The sequence below is a fragment of the Tupaia chinensis genome, unplaced genomic scaffold, assembly GCF_000334495.1.
Source record: "Tupaia chinensis unplaced genomic scaffold, TupChi_1.0 Scaffold000140_1, whole genome shotgun sequence".
Classification (NCBI taxonomy): domain Eukaryota; kingdom Metazoa; phylum Chordata; class Mammalia; order Scandentia; family Tupaiidae; genus Tupaia; species Tupaia belangeri.
In genome coordinates this window covers 2,476,258-2,501,040 of record NW_006159610.1, presented here as the reverse complement: position 1 = coordinate 2,501,040, position 24,783 = coordinate 2,476,258, and the positions used below count along the sequence as shown (strand labels likewise).

At 41.2% G+C, this 24,783-nt stretch overlaps 1 protein-coding gene across 1 annotated transcript; it reads right to left on the bottom strand.

Moving 5' to 3' along the window:
• Positions 1-7,087: 7,087 nt before the first annotated feature.
• Positions 7,088-21,072, bottom strand: LOC102469817 (aldo-keto reductase family 1 member B10-like). Its single transcript, XM_006145086.1, has 10 exons — positions 21,052-21,072; positions 20,671-20,838; positions 19,523-19,639; positions 18,427-18,504; positions 12,503-12,625; positions 12,121-12,227; positions 11,359-11,440; positions 10,732-10,815; positions 10,002-10,084; positions 7,088-7,436 (listed from the first exon to the last, which is right to left on the bottom strand). Exons 1-10 carry the CDS (start codon positions 21,070-21,072, stop codon positions 7,394-7,396), a joined length of 906 nt encoding a protein of 301 aa, XP_006145148.1. The 3' UTR covers positions 7,088-7,393.
• Between the last annotated feature and the right edge of the window lie 3,711 nt (positions 21,073-24,783).

The window sequence follows — 24,783 nt, the reverse complement described above, 5'->3', positions numbered from 1 at the left end:
ACAACATGTTCCACTTCAGGCTTATTGATAAGTAAGGATATACTGAGTGTTAAAGGAATGATGGTTTGCCCCTATCTTCTCTTCTATGTCATTTTCAGTATGAGTAGTTACTCAGTAAGCAGAAGTAACACAAATAAGGGCTTGTGTGATTAGATAAGGCCTATTCCAATGAGCTCCCTGTCTTTAAATCAACTGATTTGGGACATTAATTGCATCGATAAAAGCCCTTGTACTGTACAATATACTGTAATCCTGAGTTGTCACATTCATGGATTCAGCCTACACACATGGAAGGAGATTACACAAGGGTGAGAGCCATTAGAGGTTACCTTAGGATCGTACCTACTATGTCTACCTTGGGATAGAGGCTGTTTAGTGTCCTAGGAAGCTGGCTATCATGGCCACCACCAGCCTGGCTCAGCAGAGCAAAACGTTCTGCAACTTGATGGATAAAAGCTCAGTAACTACTCAGTAACCCACATATCAGGCAATTTGGGTTCTCCTAATTGGGCAGCGAATAACAATTGTGGAACTAAATTGCATGACTCACAATTTCTGTGCGCTCAGTAATCCACTCAGTAACCCACACCCTACAAAATCATATCAGGCAATTTGGGTTCTCCTAATTGGGCAGCGAATAACAATTGTGGAACTAAATTGCATGACTCACAATTTCTGTGCCAAAGTACGAAGAGCACAAATGCAAAGTCATGGAGCTGGGGAAGCTGCCAATATCCACAAACACAACTGAAAACACTTCGCCTTAGACAAAAATAATAACGGAGCTCACAGAGCCAAGAGAATAAACAGATATAGAACGAACAGGCTAGTGAGAAAAGCATGACCTAAACATGACCCAGAGAACACTTCTCAGCCTTTTCGCTAAGATCAAGTGTGATTCAGATGATATCAAGAGTTGTGATTTTAGCTACTTGTGTAACAAATGAATATGAAATGTTCCAATTAAAAAGCCCATAAATAATTCTCACCTTTTTCATGGGGTATACGTGTGTTTGGATGTATGTGTGTTTGGGTGTGTGTATACATGTGGTATTTTAGACAGGGTCGTGTTTATCAAGATCTTCCAGTATGGGACCAGCAGTTAGCATAATGGCTAAGTCGCTGGACTCCCATGTAGCCAACCAGGGTTTGCATCCCAGACCCAGTGACTTAAACTCACGCCGGGCACGTGTGCATGTGTGCCCAAGATCCCAAGAGGAGAATGAAAGAAAAGGGACTGCAGCGTGGCCATCCGCCCTGGGGGGTGATTTCTTGCTTGCTATCTCTCTGTCTCTCTCTCTGTCTTTCTGGCAAGTGCACACGCCCTATAGCAAAAACCATTGAGAAGAAAAGAAAAAAAATAAATAAAAGATCTTCCTGTCTCATCCTCCCAAGTAGCTGGGACTACAGGTATAGCTACCACACCCACTTTTTAGGGTGTGTTGAGAATCGAACCCAGCCCTTCCAGGTGTTCTCAGCCTTCTGAATGGCAGCACCCAGCCTACTCTAACTGGGCTTCTCACAAGTATTGAACATTCAACCATGGGCATAGTAATGTGGCAGACACTACACTGAGTTGAATAATGTCTCCTAAAAGATCATGTCCACTGAGAACCTCAGAATGTGACCTTATTTGAAAATAGGGTCCTTGAAGATAAATCAATTAAGATGAGAGCATACTAGATTAGGATGGGTCACAAATCCAGTAACTAGTATCTTTATAAGAAGGTCATGTGAAGGCAGAAGTGGACAGTAGTGGTGATGGATTTGGTGCCACTACAAGGCAAGAAACTCTAAGAATTGCTGGTTACCATCGGAAACTAGAAAAGGCAGGGAAAGTTTTTTTGCATTCAGAGGGAGTATGGCCCTGCCAGCACCTTGAGTTTGAACTTCTGACCTTCGGAAGTATGAAGAAATAAACTGTGGTGGTTTCAGCCTTCTAGCTTGTAATTGTCTTCAGCAGCCTTAGGAAAACTAACAGGGACACTAAGGAAGAAATAAAAACTAGAAAAATCGGAATATTGTTGTTCATAGGAAATGGCAAGGTTATTAATTCTGTTTATCACTAAACACAGAGGAGCCATTATCTTCTTTAGTCCTCAGGATTATTCTGAGGTTGAAAGACTGTGGTAGGTCCCAGGAGGCTGTGGGATGGGCTGTCTGCCCTGCTTCTCACCTGTGCTGTTACAACACTTGGCTCATAGACGGTAGTGCTAGGGCAGCCGCCATCCTGATCACTGTCTCTCGGATCTCTCAAAGCTGTGTCCTAGGAAAAAGCAGGTCCTGGGACCATGGCCTCCAACAAACACTGTTCACTTCACACCTAGGAAAGAATGGCTCACAGAAGAATGCACCTCTTTCCAGCATGGAGTAGAGCAAACAGAATTGAAGGTCTGGGATCTTAATGGTCCCTCAATTCCTATTCTATCCCTCACTGTTACTGCAGAAATGACACTTTGATCATGGATTAAAGCCTGCCATTTTCTGCATATCATTCCTGACTCTAAAACCATCCTCTCAGTACTAGTTTAAGAATGTTGTATGGTCTTTGAAATGTATGATTATTTGTAGGGTTTTTCATAGAATTATTTCCAATTATGTGAGCTGACATTATAGGCTGAAACAGTTAAGAGATGCAGTTTCAGTTTTCTCTATGTAAAGTTGAGATAGAAGCACTTTCCATCATCCATATGTCCATCCATCCAGCCATTCATTCAACAGATATTATTGAGACACAGGGGATACAGAAATTATGAATAAAAATCTCTTCTCCCATAAAACCTAGATGCTAGTGGGTAGAAACAGAATAAGCAAGCAAGCAAACAAGTGTATAAAATACACATTATTAGATAAACAAATGCTGTGGAGGAAAAGAAAGCAGAGATGAGCAAGAGCATGTCAGTGGAGAAGGACTAATTTTAAGTAGGAGGATGAAAAGATTTCTCACCAAGAGAATAAGTGAGAAAGGATCTGAAGAATTTGAGGCAATCATCCCAGCGTTTAAGGGCAGAGCATCCCAAACAGCAAGGAGAACAGGGCAAAGTCCTTAGGGCACAAGTCATGTGTGATATAATTTTTAAATGATGGATGAGCTCTTCCTGGTCCCCACCAACTCTCGCTAACGTATCTGAGAGCTCTTTTTGAACCAACCAAAGTGCTGAAAGGCAGCAATATAAGGTTTTAGGGGTGAGGAATTTTGTAGAATTCCTGAGAAACCATTTACCCTACTGACAGACAACTAATGAGGACAACAAACCAACTGGGTAGAGTTTTAAATAAAATATAATCAAATTCTACTGCTTTGTCCATTCAGAATGTGTGTTTCCTAAAGGTGAGCGGCCAATTGAATGAGAGTAATTTCAAGTAGAAGTGTTTCTCTGATTTGTCTTTCCCAGAGAATGTATGAAATAACTCATTAGTTAAATCCTTATTTGTTGTTTTTAAATATTTAATATTTCTCTAATTGTAGAAGTTTATTTTCTGTTATAGAAAAATTAAATATCATAAAAGAATAACAAAAACTAAAGGAATTTGTTATCACTTAACAGGAAAAGACATTTAACAATTACACATTTTATGTTAACTGTCAACACTTTTCGTCTTTCTAGATTTTCTTTTTTTTTTTTAAATTGTGTTCATTCAATAGTGAAAAGAGCTTGTTTTAATTTGTATTCTGGTTACTAGTATGAACAACTTTTCATATTACGTGATGGTCAGTTTTCATGTGCCAACTTTCCTTTAGGCATCTTAGATTTTTCTTACTGATCAGAATAAGGCCTTTTCATTGTAAAAAAAAAGTTACTAATATGTTTTCTGTCACATACATGACAAATAGTTTTTTCCAAGTTTGTTTACTGCTTATTATTTTTGTATATTTTTTACATTCAGAGTTTACAGTTCTAGTCATTATTATGATACTCATTAAAGCAAAAATAAAAATTGCTTATTTTCCAGTCTTTATTGTTAAGAATCTTTTCAAATTTTACTGCAAATTATTTTCTACAAGAGACTCTCTCTAATCTATATGCCTTTTAGCTCTATAATATACAGTGAAATCCCACAGTAATGTGATAAGTAGGGTTCAAGTATTTATCCTGTGAAATGTGGAGTTATTGCAAGGCTATTGAAATGACTGAAGAGGGCCTGGGTAGTTGGGCACTATGGAGTCTGACTGAGAGATGCAGTTTCTTTTGGGTCCCAGTTGTAGTTGGGAATCACATGACCCATGTTAGCTGGATCTACTTAAATATCAATGGGATAAATCTAGTCCTTAGGCTCCGTGGGACTTGCAGGACAACAGCAGTCATTCCAAGATCGCTAGGGTAGTTAGTGCTCATTTTGTCAGACCAATTTCTAACAATGGAAGGAGAAAATCTTGGGACAGGAGAACTCAATTCCTGCTTGTCTACGTCCTATGACGATCTCCCTTCCCTTTTCATACCCAGCCTTACTATCTTCCCCTTCCAGGTTGCTCTTTCTTTCTCCATATTCATAAGGCAAGTTCCCTACATAATGATAGGAAGAGTTGATTTACCACACACCTGTTGTAACTGCCTCAGATTCTCTCCCCATCAGGTGGCTGTGGGCTTAGTGGTTAAATATTGTGGCTTTATTTTGTTATCCAAAATTAGGAAACAAAGTTTAGGGTGGCCTCATTGCATTTATTGGAATTCCAAGTTTAAAGATCCCAAGACCTATAAAGTTCCCATTACTTGAATGTTGAAAATATAATGAGGAAAAACTAGGTAGTTGCTTTTAAAATATAGCATTTCTCCATTTCTACCTTTTTTGTGTGTGTGAGATTTTTGCTGTAGGGTGCCTGAGATCACCAGACAGAGAGACAAAAAGAGAGAAATCACCCCCCATGGGGGATGGCCATGCCACAATTCCTTCTCCTCCATTCTCCTCTTGGGATCTTCGGCATGCACACGCACGCACCAGGTGTGAGTTTTAAGCCACCAGGTCCCAAACTTGAACCACGGTCGAATACATGGGAATATAGCGACATACCCATTATGCTAACTGCTGGTCCCATTTCTGCTTTTTTATTGAGTATTTATCTGGTCAAATTGAAGTGAAACAAACAAACAAAAAATGTTGTGTAGTCAATTAAAAGAAACTGAACTTGCTTATTCTGTAAAATTTTTTAAAAAGGAACTGTTTTTTATTTAACTTTATTTATTTATTGATTGATTGATTTTAATTTGACCAGAGATGGAGAGAGTGAGAGAGAGAGGGAAAGTGAGAAAGTTAAGTCATCAGGTCTAGGAATCAAACCGCCATTAGTTATGTGGGAGTCTAGTGCCCTTACTCACCACACCACCTGCCGGTCCCTATTCTGTAACTTTTTAATCAAGAAATTCAGCATGATTACAGTCACAAGAGACACAAAATGCTCATTAAGGAAATATCACTAGCCCCTGGTTTGAAATTGTTTCCTGCATATTATTTTCCTACATTTTATCTACATTTGACCTCCCCCAAAACAATTGCATGGATTATTCCTAGATGTGTGCATAGATAGTAAAAATACAAAACTGTGGGCACGAAGTATATCAGTCAAGGGTCCATGCAGAACATAAGAGTTTTAAACATTGGATGTTTAATTCAAACTGGTTATACACATGATGGAAAAACTGGGTTGTCACTTGGGAAATGAGGCTTAATAGACCCAGGAAGAGATTCCTGTTCCTAGAGATGGAGGTCACAGGAGGAAGTGAATTTCCCAAATCCCTGAAGCCTTGGCATCTGGTAGGAGAGAGCACCAAGGTGGAGGCTGCCTGGCTAGAACTGGGCCCACAGAGGAATTGGGACTTCTCCTAAGATAGCAGTCAAGGCAGAGAGTGCCTTCCCCTTCCTTCAGCCCTTTCATCTCTGAGCACACCCAGAGGAAGCTGTCTGGCTAGGAAGCCTGGGACAGGTAGTGCAGACCTCTCTGCCACACAGAGTAGAGAATGGTTAAGGCTGGAAATGTACAGGAAGGTAGGCACATGACAGCAGAGGACAGATGAGGCCACTTACTAATTTGAGTCAGAGGAGATACTCGGAAAAAATCGGGGTGGGGAGAGGTACAAAGTGGCCCTCAACTATATTGGTAACTGCTTATTTCTTTAATAATAAGAAGAATAAGAGGTTTGGAGCAACTATGTCCAAATGTTAACAATTATTGAATTTGTAAGATACTCATTGTGTTATTCACTATACATTTCCATGTAACTGCAATAAAGAATTATAGGAAAAGGAAAATATTATCTTCTGGATTAGTGGTAATCGTAAGCATTTTTCTTGTTCATGCTTGCCCCCATTGCCCACTCAGGACACAGTCCACGCCTCTCTCTATACAGTGGCAACTTTGTGGATTTCACAGGCTCTGTGTTCCCATCACTTCTGTGGCCAATAGCGGAAAATAACTGAGTCTATGTACTCTATTGAAATAGAGGTTAATTTAGGTTACAAGTTGAAGGTCCAAGGCCAAGGGTTCCATCTGGAAAGGGTCTTCTGCCCATATTACAGCATGGTGAAGAGGAACGCAAGCATCTGTGTGTTCTGTTCTAGTCTCATTTCCTGTCCTACTGAGCTCATGAGAAGCTAGTCAAAGGGGACCTATCCTAATGACCTACAATCTAATCTTATCACAAAACCCCCACCTTCCAACACATAATCAGATTAGGTTTTTACCCTTTTAATCCCATCACAACCAAATCTCAGCACATGAATTTTGGGGAGACATTCAAATAGTTGTACTCTCTCACCAGTGGTGTTGACTCTTTGATGTGAAAGCATATGAAAAGCAAGGTAGGAAAGGAAGTAGAAAGGCCAAGTGAGAGGGCACTAGGAGACGACCTGGGAGCAAGAGAATGACAAATCACCCTGAGTCGCCATTGCTACCTACCTTTCAATCTTGGTTCAACCACTTACCACTTGAGTGGCTTTGGTTAAGTTCCATGGCCACCACATGCCTCTTTTTCTCCTTCATAAAATGTGAATGGTAAGAGTACCTACCTCAAAGGGGCTGTTAGAGGATTCAGTGAGGTCACCCATACAGGATACACTTCAAGTTGCATAGTAAATTCTTAATACATGTTGGTTATTTTTATCATTTTTTATTGTTTTTAATCTGTGCATGATCAATGTTAGCAGATTTCCTGATGTTTACCATCCAATTAGAGTAAATACATGGAAATTGTTATTTGCGCATTTAGGTCAGATTTCCCTGGATAATGTGCTCCTGGTTGAACACATGGATCTAGATCCAGCATGGGCTAGATTCCAGCCTATAAGAGGACCAGGCACAGTATGACTTCAGATCAACTTGGATAAAACAGGACTGATTGGAGAAAGTTACACTTTGGCAAAGAGAATCCACTGGATAATCTCATTAGAAGATTCAACTTCAATATTCTGCATGGAAGGGATACTCATCCAAATGAGCTACGCTGTAGAAAAAAAAAAAACAAGCATAAAGAAGGTGATTAGCCAAAAAATAACTCTGATTGAAAAGGCGTTCTTCTCCTGTGTATTCCATGGTCATTGTGCTCTCTAAGCATCCTCCCTGCAAGATTTTGTAAGGCCACACGAAGAGGGCTCATATCACTCTAGAAATTATCTCTAATTGAGTGAGGAGCATGCTAGGAAGGAGGACAGGCAAGCAGTGAGCAGTGCACTGCTCAGCTCACACCAATAGCTCATGATAACCTGGCCCCAAGCCAAGTTTCTTAGAAGTAATGTCTCAATTCATTCTCACACCTTGAAGTTGGAGAAAGTAACCTTAGAATTGACAGCCTGGAATTGTGGGGTTAAATGAGATTATAGCATATATATTATATGTGGGGTTAAATGAGATTATTATATACTTTACAAGCAAAGGGAATAGACTCTGGCATACTCTAACCTAGCATTCAGTACATGTGGACTACAATTAATATTATCATCCCAACTTGGTAGATAAAGAGATCTACTTGGGAAACTTATGAACTTTACTCAAGATCACGCAGCTATTAAAGAAGGGGAAGAGCCAGTATGTGAAGCAGGTGGATTTGTTTCTGAGCCTACCAACCCATGGCCTTGACTGGGAATGATGCTCTTAAGATGAGAAGCAGCTCCAGGGATGGGGCACATTTTCTTTTTGCAGATCCTTTTCATTCTTAGTAGCAGATGCTTTATCATTCTCTGCTAAAAGTAATCCTAACATGTGGAAAGGCCAAATATGATGCCAAATGTGGGTAGGTTGGAATATGGTAACATGAGAGCTATGTTGGAGATGCTGAAACACTTTTTAAAAAGTGAAAAATCAAGGTTAGGCTTTCCAAACACCCAAAGAGATTCGAATTATTAATAAACTAGGGAAGTGGAAGTAATAAATGCCATAAGCCATCTTTCCCAAAGATAAAAGTTGTCAATATATTTAAGTAGACACATTAATCAGAAAGTATTGATGGAAAAGATTCTACTTAAAATGATTGTCTATCAAGATAGAAAATTTTTTCTCAAATATTTATAAAAGATTTAAATAAGATAGTTATTCCCACCTTCTTAAACAGATACTTAGTTAAGAATCCTAGAACTATAGAATTCTCAGAATAAGAGAACCCTATAAATAATGAGAGGAGTAAATAATAGTAAGTCCTTGTCTGCACTCTGTATTCTCCTGGAAATCTGTTCACCCAATCCTATAACTTCAAATGCCAACCAAATGCTATTGATTCCAAGTATTTGTCTTTAATATTTACTTAATATTTCTTCCCATCTCCACATTGGTAAATCCAACTGCCTATGTGACATTCTCTCCTTGACATCCAGTAGACATGGTGAACATGTTTCAAACAAACTTCTGATTTATCCCCCCAAAAACGTGGGTTGCTCAGGCAAAATCATGAACAAATAAAAACTTGGAGCCATCTCGAGAAACCAGCAGTTAGCGTAATGGCTATGTCGCTGGACTCCCACATAGTCGACCGTGGTTGGTATCCCAGACCCGGTGGCTTAAAACTCACGCCAGGCGCATGTGTGTGCATGCCCAAGATCCCGAGAGGAGAATGGAGGAGAAGGGATTGTGGCGTGACCATCCTCCCTGGGGGGGTGATTTCTCGCTTTCTGTCTCTATGTCTCTCTCGCAAGCACATGCGCCCTATAGCAAAAAAACTTCGGAGGCAGCCGCCCCATCAGAAAAAAACCACAAAAAAAAAAAAAAAAAAAAAAAAACTTGGAGCCATCTCTGACTCCTAATTTGTTAGCAGATTCACTTGGCCTGACTTTCTCAGCACACCCAACATACAATCATTCCTCATCTCCTTTCCCCCATCTCCAGTCCCTCCCATCTCTTGCCTAGAATTTCCCTGTAAATTCTCAGCACAGGAAAGAAGAAAGTGTGTTTCCTTTATATCATAAGCAGGACCACGATTCTGTTCAAAAACCTTGAGACCAGCAGGTGGCATAATGGATACATCACTGGACACCCATATAGTCAATGGCAATTTCAGTCCTGGACCCTGTGCCTTAAAACTCACGCTGGGTGCTTGTGTATCCATGCCCAAGATCATAAAAGGAGAATGGAGGAGAAGAGATTGTGGCATGGGCATTACTCCCCACCCCACTGATTTCTTTCTGTCGCTGTCTCTGTCTTCATGGCAAGCACATGCACCCTATAGCAAAAATCTCTCTATAAAAACGAATTAATAAATAAAATAATATGAGAAATCCTCCAGTAGATCCTAAGCTTTCTCAAAGCTACAAAGTATCCTTCAGAGCATCTACAACAATCTGCATGCTCAGAATCCCTTGTATTGCTCTGACCTCATTGCTCCCAAAGAGCACCAATTGAGGACATATTGTCCTTCAAAAAGATTTCCAGATGTTCTGATTTTAGTTTTCAAAACTGCCAGAAAGTAGTATTTGAAGACAAAAGTAGTTCTATTTGCCTTCTACTCCTTCCAACTAATCCTTTATTGATTTAGAAAAACTCCTGACAATCCAGCTAATTATCTTAACCCCATGTCACTTACTGAGTAACGGAACAGATCCTCCAGTTTCTGTTGAAACTGAGTATAGTCGCCATGTCTTCATCACTCAATTTAAAGTCGAAGACCTGAAAAGGTAAGCATTCCAAACCATCATTGCCAAGCCAATTCCTGGGGTGATGTGAGCTCTCCAGTCATTCTAGCAGAAGCGAGCTCACATGCATGGCATTAACTATCCATCGGAGTTCTCCCATTATGTCCCCAGATAGACAATTCTCTCTGTTAGGTTCCACAAAAAGACTGTAGTATTGAGACTTTAGAGTTTCAAGGGAAGGAGAGCAGGATTATAGACCTCAAACTGCAGGAACATACAGTGTCTATGCTCCATAATGGACACAGGGGTTCTCTCTCTCAGAGGGCAGGTCTTCAAATACAGCCCATACCTCCTCTATTACTGGAGGTGGGCAGTAGCCAGGATAGCCTGCTGTCATGTATGGATCATGACCTGACTGCTTAGGTTCAACCTAGTGTCTTGTAAGTGGTATGTGCACAACTGTAATTAGTCCTGACTAACTTTCCTAGTCATTGAACCCCACAAATCTCCTAGCCCGTCAATCACTCATCCTAGTTCTACTGAGGTTAGTTCCCTGGCCTGAGAGATACAGGGTGGTGGGAAGGGGGTAGAACCCACAGACAATGCAGGGATGGCATGAAAAGACTAATGGGAGGGTTTCCCCTGGCCTCCACTCCTCTGGTCAACCAAACACAATCTTACCTGAAAGTTCTCAATAATGCGTTTTGGTGTCACAGACTTAGGGATCACAGCCACATTCCTCTGGATATGGAACCGGATCAGAACCTGCACAGAAAGAACCATCATAATTTCACTTACTATGAGGTCCTTTCCTTCTACTAAAAGGAAAAAATTAAGTATCTACAGCTCATTCTGGCTTGAGGTACACAGGCTAATACTGACTGAGCACTTAACTATTAGAGACGCTCAGCAGTCCTCAGCTTGATTTTCTCCCTTAACCTTACCAACCACTCCATGATTTTCCTTGCTTAGGAAATAGGGAAAGTGGCTTGGGGTCATAAAACCAATAAGTGGTAGAGCTGGGATCTGAACCCAGACCTCTAGATTCCAAAGTCAGGCTCTTGTCATTGGGCTATAAGGCTTAACGAAAAGCTGTTAGAAACGATCTTTGTTCCAGTGATCACCATTATATTGCCTGGAAGTCCCTGTAGGCTTTCAAGGAAGCATACGAGTGGGCTTCATATCCTGTTTTCTTCCTCTTTAAAGAGTTAAATAAAGATACCACGAGGAACAAAACACAAGACTGGAAGAACAGATTGGTCAGTAAAAAGAAAATAATTAAACTAAACTAAACTAAAAACATGGTACCTGGGCAGTGCTTTTCTTGTACTTTGCAGCAATCTCCTTAATCTTAGGATCTTCCAGTAGAGAAGGATCCTCTGGCTTAGCCCTAGAGGCAGAAAGAGGGCTGATGTCAATAATCACCATGGTTACCACATGCAGATGAGCATCTCCACTGGCATCTCAAGGCTGATCATCATAATCTTCTCCATCTGAAAGACTGGCAAGAGGTCCTGAAAAGTGTGCACCTATCCCATGGACTCACCCCAGGCTTTGAATCCTCAGCATTTGCAAAGCCTGAACCAACTGGTGGCTGAACTAAAATATTCTGAGGAAGTCAGGCATATTGCTGGGTTTTTGTTTATGTTTTTGTTAAATTCCCATTATTTCCCATTTTCTGTAATCCCATTTGGGTCTAGACACGTATTTCTTTCCAGTGCCTTATTGTCTCATACCAACATTAACCAACTATAAAATAATGTTCTTTTCTTTTACCTTCTCCTTTTTTTAAGTTTTGCCAGAAGGTGTGTGTGCTCAGAGAGGGACAGTGAAGGATAGGGGAAGAAGAAAGCACCCAACATGGAGGATATTCACACCACAATCCCTCCTCCATGGCTCATCCTTTCAGGATTTGGGGCACACATGCACACACTCCCAGTGCACTTTTTCAAGCTCCTGAGTACTACATTCAAACTATGCAGTCAGCCATATAGAATCTAGGACCTTAACACTATGCCTCCACCTGGCCCCTAAAATAAATAAGAAAGAGCCACCACTCAGAAGTCTCACCAAGGTCTATCTGGAGAGCCCAGGGGGCTGTAGGCTGTGATGGTGATGCCCTTGGAGTGGCAGTACTGGATAAGTTTGTCCTGTGTGAGGTATGGGTGGCACTCGATCTGCAAAATCAAACAAACCCATCACTAGGGAATTGGCCTGATTTTTGCATGAATCATAGGGAGTTCTCCACACACAAAAAAGACTACAAATCAAAGACTAAATACTGCCCACTTCTAGACTTACTAAATCAGACCCAGGATCTATGTCACACTTCCCCAAAGCATCCTGATCACTGACCCCTGAGAGGAGACTTGGTACATAGTATTAAATTCATCCCCAAATATTTGATAATTTATAGGACAAAACCCTTAACCTTCTACCAAACAGAACTTACCTGATTAGTCACTGGCTTATGTTTCAGTCCAGGTTTGTTTAAGAGCTTTTCAATCTGGAAGTGGTTGAAGTTGGAGATCCCGAGGGCCTTCACCAGTCCCTCATCCACTAGCTCCTCCAAGGCCTGTCAAAGAGAGGAATAAGTTTTTGGCAGTCCTAGAGGGACTATAGGGATCCCGACCTCGCTGGATCTTCCCTGAGGCAAAAGAAGCTGATACAAAAGTGATCTCCAACGTTTTGACACCAGGGACTGGTTTTGTGGAAGCTAATTTTTCTATGGACTGAGCAAGGAGAGGCAGATTCTGAGGTAGAGCCTGCCACCAGATGTAGCTGTACAATTGAAGTGCATCAGCTCACTCTCCTCTGTAAAGCACATCCCCAGATGCAGCTTAATTGTTACTTGCTACTTACTGACAGGGTTTTTCTTTGTTTTATTTTGTTTTTAAGAATTATTTATCTAATTTTATTTTTATTATTAGAGTGATTTTTGCTATAGAGTGCATGTGCTCACCAGAGAAACAGAGAATGACAGAGACAGAAAGTGAGAAACCACTCCCTCAGGGGATAATCATGTCACACTCCCTTCTCTAGTCTCCTCCCAGGATTTTGGGCAGACATGCACATGAGTCGGGTGTCTGTGGTCAACTATGTGGAAGTCTAGCAACCCAACCATTCATTCATTACCCAATCTGGTGGTTATTTATTTATTTTTAATTTGCTATAGGGCACATGTGCTCACTGCAGAGAGAGAGAGACAGAGAGAGAGAGAGAATGAAAAAGCAAGCTGTCAGGTCCTGGACTCATACTATGGTTGGCTGTGTAGGAGTCCAGCACCTTAACCACCAGGCCAAATGCAGGCCTAGTGATAGTGTTTTCATACGAGACTGCAAGCAATTGATTTATTATGGTCTGTCCCCCAGATGCAGCTTAACTGTTACTTGCTGCTTACTGACAGGGGTTTTCTTTGTTTTATTTTGTTTTTAAGAATTATTTATCTAATTTTATTTTTATTATTAGAGTGATTTTTGCTATAGAGTGCATGTGCTCACCAGAGAAACAGAGAATGACAGAGACAGAAAGTGAGAAACCACTCCCTCAGGGGATAATCATGTCACACTCCCTTCTCTAGTCTCCTCCCAGGATTTTGGGCAGACATGCACATGAGTCGGGTGTCTGTGGTCAACTATGTGGAAGTCTAGCAACCCAACCATTCATTCATTACCCAATCTGGTGGTTATTTATTTATTTTTAATTTGCTATAGGGCACATGTGCTCACTGCAGAGAGAGAGAGACAGAGAGAGAGAGAGAATGAAAAAGCAAGCTGTCAGGTCCTGGACTCATACTATGGTTGGCTGTGTAGGAGTCCAGCACCTTAACCACCAGGCCAAATGCAGGCCTAGTGATAATGTTTTCATACGAGACTGCAAGCAATTTATTTGGTCTGTGCAATCAAGCCTCTCGGCTAGTGTTAACCAGTATTTGCAGCCACTCCTTAGGAATGGCTCAACTTCATTTCAGATCATCAGTCACTAGATTATCATGCCTCAGCTTCATTTCAGATCATGCCTTCACTGCCTCAGCTTCATTTCAGATCATCAGTCACTAGATTATCATGAGGAGCATGCAACATAGATCCCTCACACATGCAGTTCACAGTAGTGTTTGAGCTTCTGTGAGAATCTAATGTTGCCACTGACCCGACAGAAGGCTAAGCTTAGGCAGTAATGTGAGCAGTGGGGACCAGCTGTCAGTACAGATGAAGCTTTGCTCAGTTGCCCGCTGCTCACCTCCTGTTGGAGGCTGCAGACCAACATCACACTACAGCAGAATTAGCTGAAGTATTAAAAGGAAATGTCAGGCCTGTCCCACAGCCTGGTGTTTAAGGTAGCTGGATCCTATATGGCCAACTGTGGTTTGAATCCTGGCCTCTGTGACTTGAAAAACACACTGGGTGTGTATGGGAACCAGCAGTTAGCGTAATGGCTATGTTGCTGGACTCCCACGTAGTCGAAAGCGGTTCGTGTCCCGGACCTGGTGGCTTAAAACTCATTCTGGGTGCATGTGCATGTGTGCCCAAGATCCCGAGAGGAGAATGGAGGAGAAGGGATTGCGGCATGGCCATCCCCTCGGGGGGGGTGATTTCTCGCTTTCTGTCTCTATGTCTTCTGGCGAGCACACGCGCCCTATAGCTAAAACCTCTCAAAAAAAAAAAAAAAAACACACTGGGTGTGTGTATGAATGCATGCCCAAAATACTGTCAGGATAAAAAATGGAAAAAGGGGAGTATAATGTGACCATACCCCACTGGGAGGATGCTTTCTCCCTCTGTCTCCTCTCTTGTTTCTCCTTCTTTCTCTGGCAAATGTACACACTGACTGGCAATTACAAAAAAGAAAAAAAAAGAAAGATGAAAAAGAAAGAAAGAGAGAGAGAGAAGAGGAAAGAAAAAAGAAAGAAAATAGAAAAGAAAAGAGAAGAAAAAGAAAAAAAGGAAAGGAAAGGAAAGGAAGTTAAATCCAGACCACTGAAATCAGCTCTAGCTCTATTGCACTCCCCAGCCTAAATGAAACTAAGAGTAAAAGGAGAAGGTTTCATGTGCTGGTCACTCTTGCTTCACCCAATCCTGGGCTAGCAGGACAGAAAGTTTACCAAATGGGGCACCATCACTGGTCTGATTCTGAGTCACTCCCTCCCACAGCAGCCACAATCTGCCTTGTACTCAAGGACCTTGTACTCAAGTACGTTATGCTGACTGTGCCCTGGCAGAGGCACCCAGCCAAGGTGTGTGTGGGGTGAAATCCAGCTCGCTAGCCACTGACCCAGCCACGCTCCCTAGTGCAGAGACTGAGTTGACCCCAAGGAAGGGTATGTTTTTACATTTTACCCTATAATAAAGATACCATATGTGTTAGTGACAGCCTCAAATTGAATATGATTTATTTATTTATTTATTTATTTATTTATTTATTTATTATACTAACAGAGCTTGTCCAGAGGGTGATAGGACACAAAAGTATAGAGTGCACTTCTTGCTTCTGAGATTCTTGTAGGTCAATTAAAATGTCAGGATTCCCTTCTGTGGAGCAATCAGCCACAACCCTGAGGCTGCAACAGATGTGACAGTGGCATAACACGGAGAACCGGAGAGGACAAAGAAGATAGGCATGAGCCCACATTGAAGTTGTCAGGGAAGACTTTATAGGTGAAGTTCAAACTAGGCCTCAGAAAATAACTCAGAGAGAAAAAGGGGGAACATAAGAGCAGGAGGAGAAAGAAGGCAGGACTTAGGTTTAGTGGCAGGGACAGGCATGAGATGTACAGGGACACTTGATCCAATTGTCCTCAACTTTGGCTGTAATTTGAAATTACCTGAGAGCTTTGGAACATTCAGATGCCAAGATGTACCCTCAGGGCTTTTTTCTAAATTCATCTGGGAGGTAGCCTAGGTACCGGGATTGTAAAACTTCCCGGGTTATTTTAATGAGTAGCCAAAGCTGGGAATCGCCAACCTTGATGATGAAGAGGTTCGAACTGGTGCAGACTTTAGAATGGATAAGCTCACAAGATCCCTAAAACTCAGATGGGCAGTGGGATAATGTAAATTCTCTGTGTGTCAAGGTCAGATGTAGTTTGTATACTTCTTGACTTTTTCCCCTTCCCCTCTTCTTCAGGGTGGTCAATGAGTTTTCAGTCCGGCCGTGTGAGTCCCTTATAGGTGCACTACTTATATATTCAGAGCTGCCTGTCTCAGATCAGATTCTCCAGCCTTGATCATTGGTAGTTTTTTTACGTCTTTAAAATGTTTTATTTAGCCATCATTCCTATAATAATTCAAGGATAGCACTGTGGAAATACAGGTTCTTTTTGCAAAGGACAATGACATTATTGCCATATTTAATATCATCATGAGGCTAGGGCAAAAAATGTTGAGGAACTTACATTAGATTTACATTAGTTTTCACGTCTCACGATTAATAATTCCTGAGATAGTTGGGAGGTCATGTTTTACTAGGGTAAGATACATGACAGGCTCCCCTATCAAATTTAATGTAAAGATGAGTACTGAAATTCTATCATGTGAATCTTGGCACAATTTTCACTATCAGGAATGAAACATTCATTGAGTTGAGTCCCAGACACATAAACCAGTATATTACTGATTAAATCATCAATTCTGCATCTTTTCTTTAAAAGGAAAGTCATGTTATAATTTTCTGTTTTTCTATGCAAAAATGAGCCATGATCTTGCTCATGACCCAATATTTACTACCCAGAGGACTTCCGTTCTGTCTTCAAGACTCATCCATAGAAATACAGATAGTTTTCTCTATCTTCCTTTTCTTGGCAGGCTTTTGACTGCCAGTAGACAAATTCAATAATTTACTGGCAACAATGATTCTTTTCAAATTCATTTACAAAACTGCCATTAGGAGATCATGATTTTCTGCTTCATTATCCACTGCCCTCATTATCATATCAGTTTAGGTATCTAAATTTTCTTACTGCTACTTGTTAAAGTCGAAAGCAGCATGAATGATGTGCTTGTGGATAAACACTTGTGAATAAACAACCTATAGAAAAGTTACAGTCATATCATTTCAAAGCTTTCCAGCAAAGTTAGGCTTAACAATTAATATATCAAGTTGTAAAAAACAATATAAACTCACAACTACATGTGCCTCCACAAAGACAGCAGACAGCATAACATAATTAACTCTTGGAGTCTTTCTGTCACTATTCATTTACAACTCGTTCATTCACTTTGTTGTCTTGCAGCTTTGCAAGAGGATATGAAGGTTGGGAAAAATTATCAAAGAAAAACCCTTAAGTCAATATTTATGAATTCTGTGAGACAAGTTGTGTTGCAAATGGAATCAGGATGGTCTGGCTCCCTCACTTCCTGTTTACCTCACTTGGAGACTTTATCTAGTTTGAAGGCCATGGGAAAGACTAATTAGATATAGAGCTCTTGTGAACCCACTACATAACCATGACTTTGCATTTCTGTAATACGCATACACCTATTACATGGACTTGCTTTTGGCACCAAGCCTTTATCCTTCAGGCCTCCTTTATAAAAGAAGGTACATCTGTAGATGGCAGCTCTGTGAGCTTATTAAATGCAGCATGCAATCAGTCCCAAAAGTACCTCACTTCTTTTTCAAGCTCAAGTTCTTAAACCTACACTCCAGCAGAGCAGAGACTTCACAAATCACAAGTCTTTATTTGATCTGAAAAGCAGAACACTTAATCTTTGGGTGTAAGTAAATTCACCATATGCCAAGCAAGGTGCAAAGGCTTTTGTGGTTGTACTTGTGAGTCAGATAGACTTCAATCCAACCCAAGCTATGCCACACATTTGCTATGGAACCAGGGAAACTGACCACCTATCTGGCTTTCAAGTTTTATCATTTGCAGAAAAGATAGCAATAGTAGCTGCCTCATAGAGGTGAATGATTAAATAAGCTCTATGACAAAGTTCCTGGCATATTAGCTACCCTAATGTTTGCCACATCCTGAAAGATATGGGTTATTAATCTATATTATAAGGTACTTTTAATGAGTCATCTGAGGCTTAGAGAAATGAAATAACCTACCACAGTTAACTCAGCTAATATGTGGAAACTCAGACCAAGACCCCTGTTCCAAATCCTAACCTCTGGGTTGAGACAGTATGTACATCTCCCAAGTTGGGATACATTATAATCCTAGGTTCACTTGAGGACTCAGTTTTAGCCTTGAAAATGTAAATAGCATCAGTCAGACCCAAGGGGACAGATGATGAGGAAGAAGTTGGAAGAACAGGTAACAATAATGAAATTGAACAGACTCAAGATGTGGGCGCTTTGATACCAGTGTGTAGTTTCAACATGAATGAAGGAAAGGTTTCCCTCCCAGCACACTTAGAAGAAGCAGGAACCTACCTCCCAGGCATCCAAGAACGTTGCTTTGCTGGTGAGGATATTGCCTTTATCATCTTTGGGGAAAAGGTCCTTACTGGGCTGGGAATGCAAAACAAAAAGCTTACTGGAATCTGCATTGTTCTTTAATAGAACCGCTTGTTCTATTGACTGTTTCTTTAATAGAACTGCTTGTTCTATTAAAGAAACTTCAGGATCCTGGTTCACACTAAATTCTCATATCCACATACTGTTTTTCCTCATGCTCCAGAGTATATACTTCAAGAATATGAGCTTAAATAAACTCTCTATATTAATCTACTGTGGTATATAAATCTTCATATTTTAGAAACAGCTGCATTGGTTTTAAAATGCATTATTTGCACCTTCCAGCAAGCCATCATGACCACCATGGACATTAACTTCACGTATCCAGACCCCATAGATGCTTGAAGGCAAACTTTGATTTTGAGATGACTTGACAAGGTTTATATCTCCAGGATGTGGTTCTCTGAGAAAGATATTGGGTAGTATCTATCCTACCAACCTCTAGAAGCTTAAGTGTAAGAATGTCATGCCATCATCACCCAAGCTGGTCACTAGGGAAGAGAACTGGGAACTCGTGTCTCTCCACCTCTCAAGAGTAAGCAGGAACAGACCCTGAGTGAAGACTGTTGTTTCCTTAAAGAGAACTGGCTACCCTACAACATTACATTATGTAGACTGTTCTTTAAGATGCCACTCCCAGGGTGTGCTTTGGTGAATACAAGGATTGGGCCCTGAAATGTTGTTTTACAAGTGTTCGACAAGGGCATGGAATTTAAGACAATGGTGATCTGGCAGTTATCAGATCTCGGGGCTACCATAAATCATGGTTTATCTCAGGCATCACTGCAGGAATACCTGGGTACCATGGCCACTGCAGCAGCTATTTGTGGCCTCAGCCTGTCATTCAGCCCAAAGCCTTTCTGCTCCATTGTCTCCTCATGATGACCTGCAGGTCACAACTATGAAGTACCAGAGCTCCTGTTTCAGCCCACCCCTCCTCCCAGCCCTGGTACAGCTTCTATTTTCTGCTAGCTTCTCAGAAACGGGAGACTAGGGCAGGGACAACTCCAACCTGTAGACCCTGTGGCCAGTGAATAAGATAGATGTCCAAATAGTCCAGTTTCAGATCCTTGAGAGTCTTCTGACAGGCCGTTTTCACTAAGGGTCTCTCGAAAAAGGTGGGCCACAACTGCAAAGAGAATAGCAATGAGGAGTCACACTGGGGAAAGAAAGGATCTCATCGTATTCATTATCCTTGCTCACTATTTGTACTTCATCTAACCTGGGGGCAGGCTGTTTATAAAACTTGGTTAAGATACATAATCCCCAGGGCTAAGCAAGCATTTAACATTCCATTAAGTCTGGAGGGCAATTTATTTTTTTCAACTTTATTATTCTATATGGCTCATATTCACCAGGAAATGTAGTCCCTGATCAAATATTTTACCTGTATTGTTCTCTTAGTCAGATGTCTGCTTTCTGAGGGCAGGGATGGTGTCTAGTTTTTAAATTGTAAGGATTCTTATGTTGGGAGCTGATGTTCCTTTCTCTCCAAGCATATCGGGCCCTAGCTGATGAGTTTATAGGCGTTTATCCTGAATTGGCCACTGTACATGATGGGGCTCTTTGTCCTACCAGATGCATGGACTTTCCAAGTACCTGTCACTAGTGTTTTTTAGCAAGTTGTATATAATTCAGATCTAGTGATTGTGAACATTTCACATGTAACACCTCCCCCATTTTTAATGATATTTTATAACTCACCTTTTCTTTTTACTCTACTAAAATAAAAAGGAATTTCTATGTGACCATAAAAAATGCTCCCGCAATTTTTCAAAATACCCGTAAGAACCTCAGAGCCATAGTCATGGAGCCCACAGTATTAAAGGTGGCCATTAGGATCCATCCCTGTGTGCACCTTAGCCTCTGACTGCTGCTGGGCAGATGGATCCCACTGGCAGGAAACAGAGAAGTCCAGAACACCATGAGGCTCAACAGAGTCATCTCCACTGTGGAGAAACCAATCTGAAGGTGAGTGGGGTGGCAGCATTGTCACATGCCAATACTGGTCTGGAGTAGATTATGCTTATAGTCAGGAATGTTATAAAGGGTGTTGGGGGAAATAAGTTCACATAGGAAAGGCTCACAGAATTCTTGGTGCTAACCAAGTACTTCCCCTTGCCTTGAAGTTAAGTCATCCAATAAAGGAATCCTGTGTACCTTGCTAACGATGAAAAGGTCCTCCCGCTTCACAACCTTCTCCTTGATTTTCTCTTGGATGGCTTCGCCTACTTCATTCTCATTCTCATAGGCATAGGCACAGTCGATATGGCGGTACCCAGCATCAATGGCCACCTTCACAGCTTCTGTGACAGGGCCTGGGGAAGACTAAAAAGCAAAAGAAAAGACCATCGTATACTCTGATCTGCAAACCAACTCCAATAGGCTCTCTTGCAGATCTGTCTTGTCCAAACTAAAGCTTTACTTGGGTGCTATTTACCAGGGGAAACCTGGGAGGGAAATGCACCTTGAATTGGTTTTATGATGAAGGGCCAGAGTGACTCCATTTCTTTCGGGGCGACTCCATTTTGTTAAACCCACCTTGCTTGGAATTGGTGCCATTTCATGGAGGCAAGCCAGTCCCATAGGAAAAAGTCATGAGACCATCATCCTACTGGGACTGACCAATGAGAGAAAGAAAGGAGATACCAGAAACCTAAAGTAACTTTTCTGCTGAGATTAAAAAAAGAAAAATAAAGGAGATACCAGAAACAGCTATACTCCCTGTAATCTACGGCCAATGTGTAGCTGCCGAGTGCTTTCCTCAGCACCCCTCGACCTCCCCTCTAACAGCCAAATAAAAACCCAGCCCAACTAACACGGGGGCTCTCAACTCCAACCTGCTGTGCCTGTGAGATTGGGAGTCCTGGCTCGAGCCTGAATAAAAGTGACCCTCATGTGCTTACATCGGAACAGCTCCCTGGTGGTCTTTTGGGAACTTCATGACTGGTGCACAACATTTGGGGGTTTGTCCAGGATTCCCCAAGACCCCCCAGGATCCCCAAACCAGAGGGTCGACTGATAATGGCCAGTGAGTGTTTCCTTTGTCTCTGTGTTTATCCTGTTCGGTCTCTGAGGGCCCTATCTCTGTAATAGATTTGAATTGGTCCACCGGACGCGCTGGCAGGCCACTAATCTTAGGGACCTGGAAGATGTCCCAGGGTCCTCAGGAGGGGACAGAGTGCCCCTAGTTGTTCTGAGGGGACATAGTGGGTTGCTCCCACAGCACGGTGTGAGGTCATTATCCCACTTTACGTTCGCTTTTCATTTGCTGAAGAGCATCTGCGCGGCCGCATTTGTTCTGTCTGTGTGTTTATTACCTATCTCTGTTGGTGTGAACGTTTTTATGACAGAAATGGGATAGATTCAAACTTCCCCTCTGATGCTTATAGCAGACCATTTCAAGGATGTTAAGATCAGAGCCCATAACCTTAGTCTAGACGTTAAGAAACAGAAGCCCCTTCACTTTAAATCATCAATCCACTCCTGCTGGCCCAATCAATAAACTCCAATAAATTTGGCTATGTCTGGATGTCCTCTTATTTCTCGTTGAGTAGATTATAACATTTAGAGGTCCCAGCGAGATCATGTACTTGTCTGGTACGTGGGTGAGGCATCCTAGGAGAGCGGGCTCACTTGGCCTGGGAGGCACCACCTGGGATTTCCCAGGGCCCCAGAGCTCCTCTCAGGATTGTTGGCAGCTGTCAAGAGTTAAGAAACAGAAGCCCCTTCACTTTAAATCATCAATTCACTCCTGCTGGCCTAATCAATAAACTCCAATAAATTTGGCTATGTCTGGATGTCCTCTTATTTCTCGTTGAGTAGATTATAACATTTAGAGGTCCCAGCGAGATCATGTACTTGTCTGGTACGTGGGTGAGGCATCCTAGGAGAGCGGGCTCACTTGGCCTGGGAGGCACCACCTGGGATTTCCCAGGGCCCCAGAGCTCCTCTCAGGATTGTTGGCAGCTGTCAAGAGATGTTGACTGCTCCTCCAAAAGTCTGTGGAGTTTTGCTGTAAGACCTCTGGAGGCATTTCTTTGAGTGTTCCTGTCCTGTTCTATCTGCTTCAGTGAAGACAAACTGGTAAGGGGTTGGCCATGGAACAGGGAGGGAATCCCAGGAATGGTTTGATCCCTGGAAGGCCCGCGAAAGTCCAAACTGCAGGAAATCAGGGTTAGAGTCCCTGATAGGGATTGAATTCCTGGGTTGAGGATTTGAGTCCCTCCACAGGTGGCTGGATTCAAGGTTGACCAGACAGGATTACAGAACCCCTACTTAGGTTCTACCAGATGTGCTGGAATCTGGGGGCTACATGGTAAGGGGTTTGAGTCCCCCCTCCTAGCCCTTAGACAGTTTGTGGGAAATCAGAGTTAGAGTCCGTGGAAGTTTCACAGTCTTTTTTTTTTTTTATGGATTTCTTGTTTTTACTGTCGTTGTACTTATTTTCTCCACACTCTTCTGGATTAGTGGGAAGGAATGTAATAGCCTCTTGTGTGCATGATGAGCGAATGACTGTGTGACTGTGTTTGTGGTCCCACAGCTACAGCTATGGCACAAGAACGAGTACCTGACAGGGTTTGAGTCCCTGGAATATCAAGGTTTAAGTCCCTGGATATCTTATGATTTTTCTATGAGTTTCTTTTGTTTCTTCTGCCATTTTAATTATTTCCTCTGCACCCTCTTGGAAAACATTTCTTGGTTCTATCCCTCCTATTCCTTACTTGGGGATATCGAGTAATAGAATATTAATCAAGGAGTTCTTCAAGAACTAATGATCCCTAGAATCACAGTACTATTGCTGAAAACTACCTTGCTTCTACCCATAGGAGGTATGAATAGAGGAATGAATTGAATAGAATTGTTTAAGGCCTTTTTTTTTCACATAGACATACAACATGCAGTACATAACATGAAAAATCACATGTATAGACGCACACACACATCAGGATTATATGAGCCAATTTCTCTGGGGTTACTTTGACATTAATACTCTTCAAAGCAACCCCCTTTTAGGAGGTATGGGTAGAAGCAAGAGGGTCCTGGAATGCCCCAGGGTAGATCCTGACCAAAGAGCATACTTGCCTTTTTAAAAATCATGAAAGGCTGGAACAGCTCCTTTAAAGTCCTTCAGAATGCATGCTTAAGCATTTCAATGAGGCATTTGTGGAAATTTGTGATTATGGCATCAAATTCTCCATCCCAAAACTGAGAGGGCCTTTTAAAAACATCACACTTAAATGGAGTAGAAATATTAAAAATATTTGTGTTGTAAAACTCTAATGGTATAGACAACAAAAGGTTAAAATCCATCTTCCTTGAGTGTATAATTAAAGATTTCAAAAAAGGGGCTTGCTCTAAAGAGTATTAATGTCAAAGTAACCCCAGAGAAAATGGCTCATATAATCCTGATGTGTGTGTGCACCTATACATGTAATTTGTCATGTTATGTACTGCATGTTGTATGTCTATGTGAAAAAAGGCCTTAAATAATTCTATTCAATTTAGTTTATAAAAAGAGCATTCATATAAATTAGTTTAAATGCTTTAAAAGTTCATATAACTTTAGTGAATGAGCAGGCTTCAAGTGTAATTAAAAAAAAAGGTATTAATAAGTAAAAGTCTTCACAATTTCCAACATATATTTTGTCTAGGTTTTTATTGATCAAGGAACATTACGTTTATCTTAATATGGTTGGTTTAATGAAACAGCTAGTATTTATGTGTTGTGTCTTGCATTTTACATAGTGGATATCTAATAGAGAAATGAATTCATGACTAGCTTTTCCTGGCTTTAGTTTTAGTGCTAACCGAGGATCTCTGACCTCAAAGTAACTCTGAGATGTTTACAGAGGGCCCCTGAAACATCCAAAAGAGAGATGGTTAAACCAATCAGGCGTATTGTTTATATGTTGGATAAAAATAAAAAACATTGTCCAACCAATTAATTCTAATTTTATTGATACTATGTTTGAGATATATGTATAAATATTATGTACTTATATGCCTATATATGCATTGTACTCCAAAATAATTTGAAATTCCCAGAAGTTAATGATAGGCTATTAGGTTAAACTGGCAGATATAGCCAAATTTCTTTGGCAGTTGTGAATTTTTCTCAGAGCATTAACTATGGCTAAAATCCTAATGTTATGTCTTAAGGAAATTCACAAAGATGATGAAAAGAAAATTTCCTCTTACAAGTACAGTTTTCTTAAAAATCTAATAATTTAACTGGGTAAAATCTTCATTTTCTATGTAAACTGATTGGTT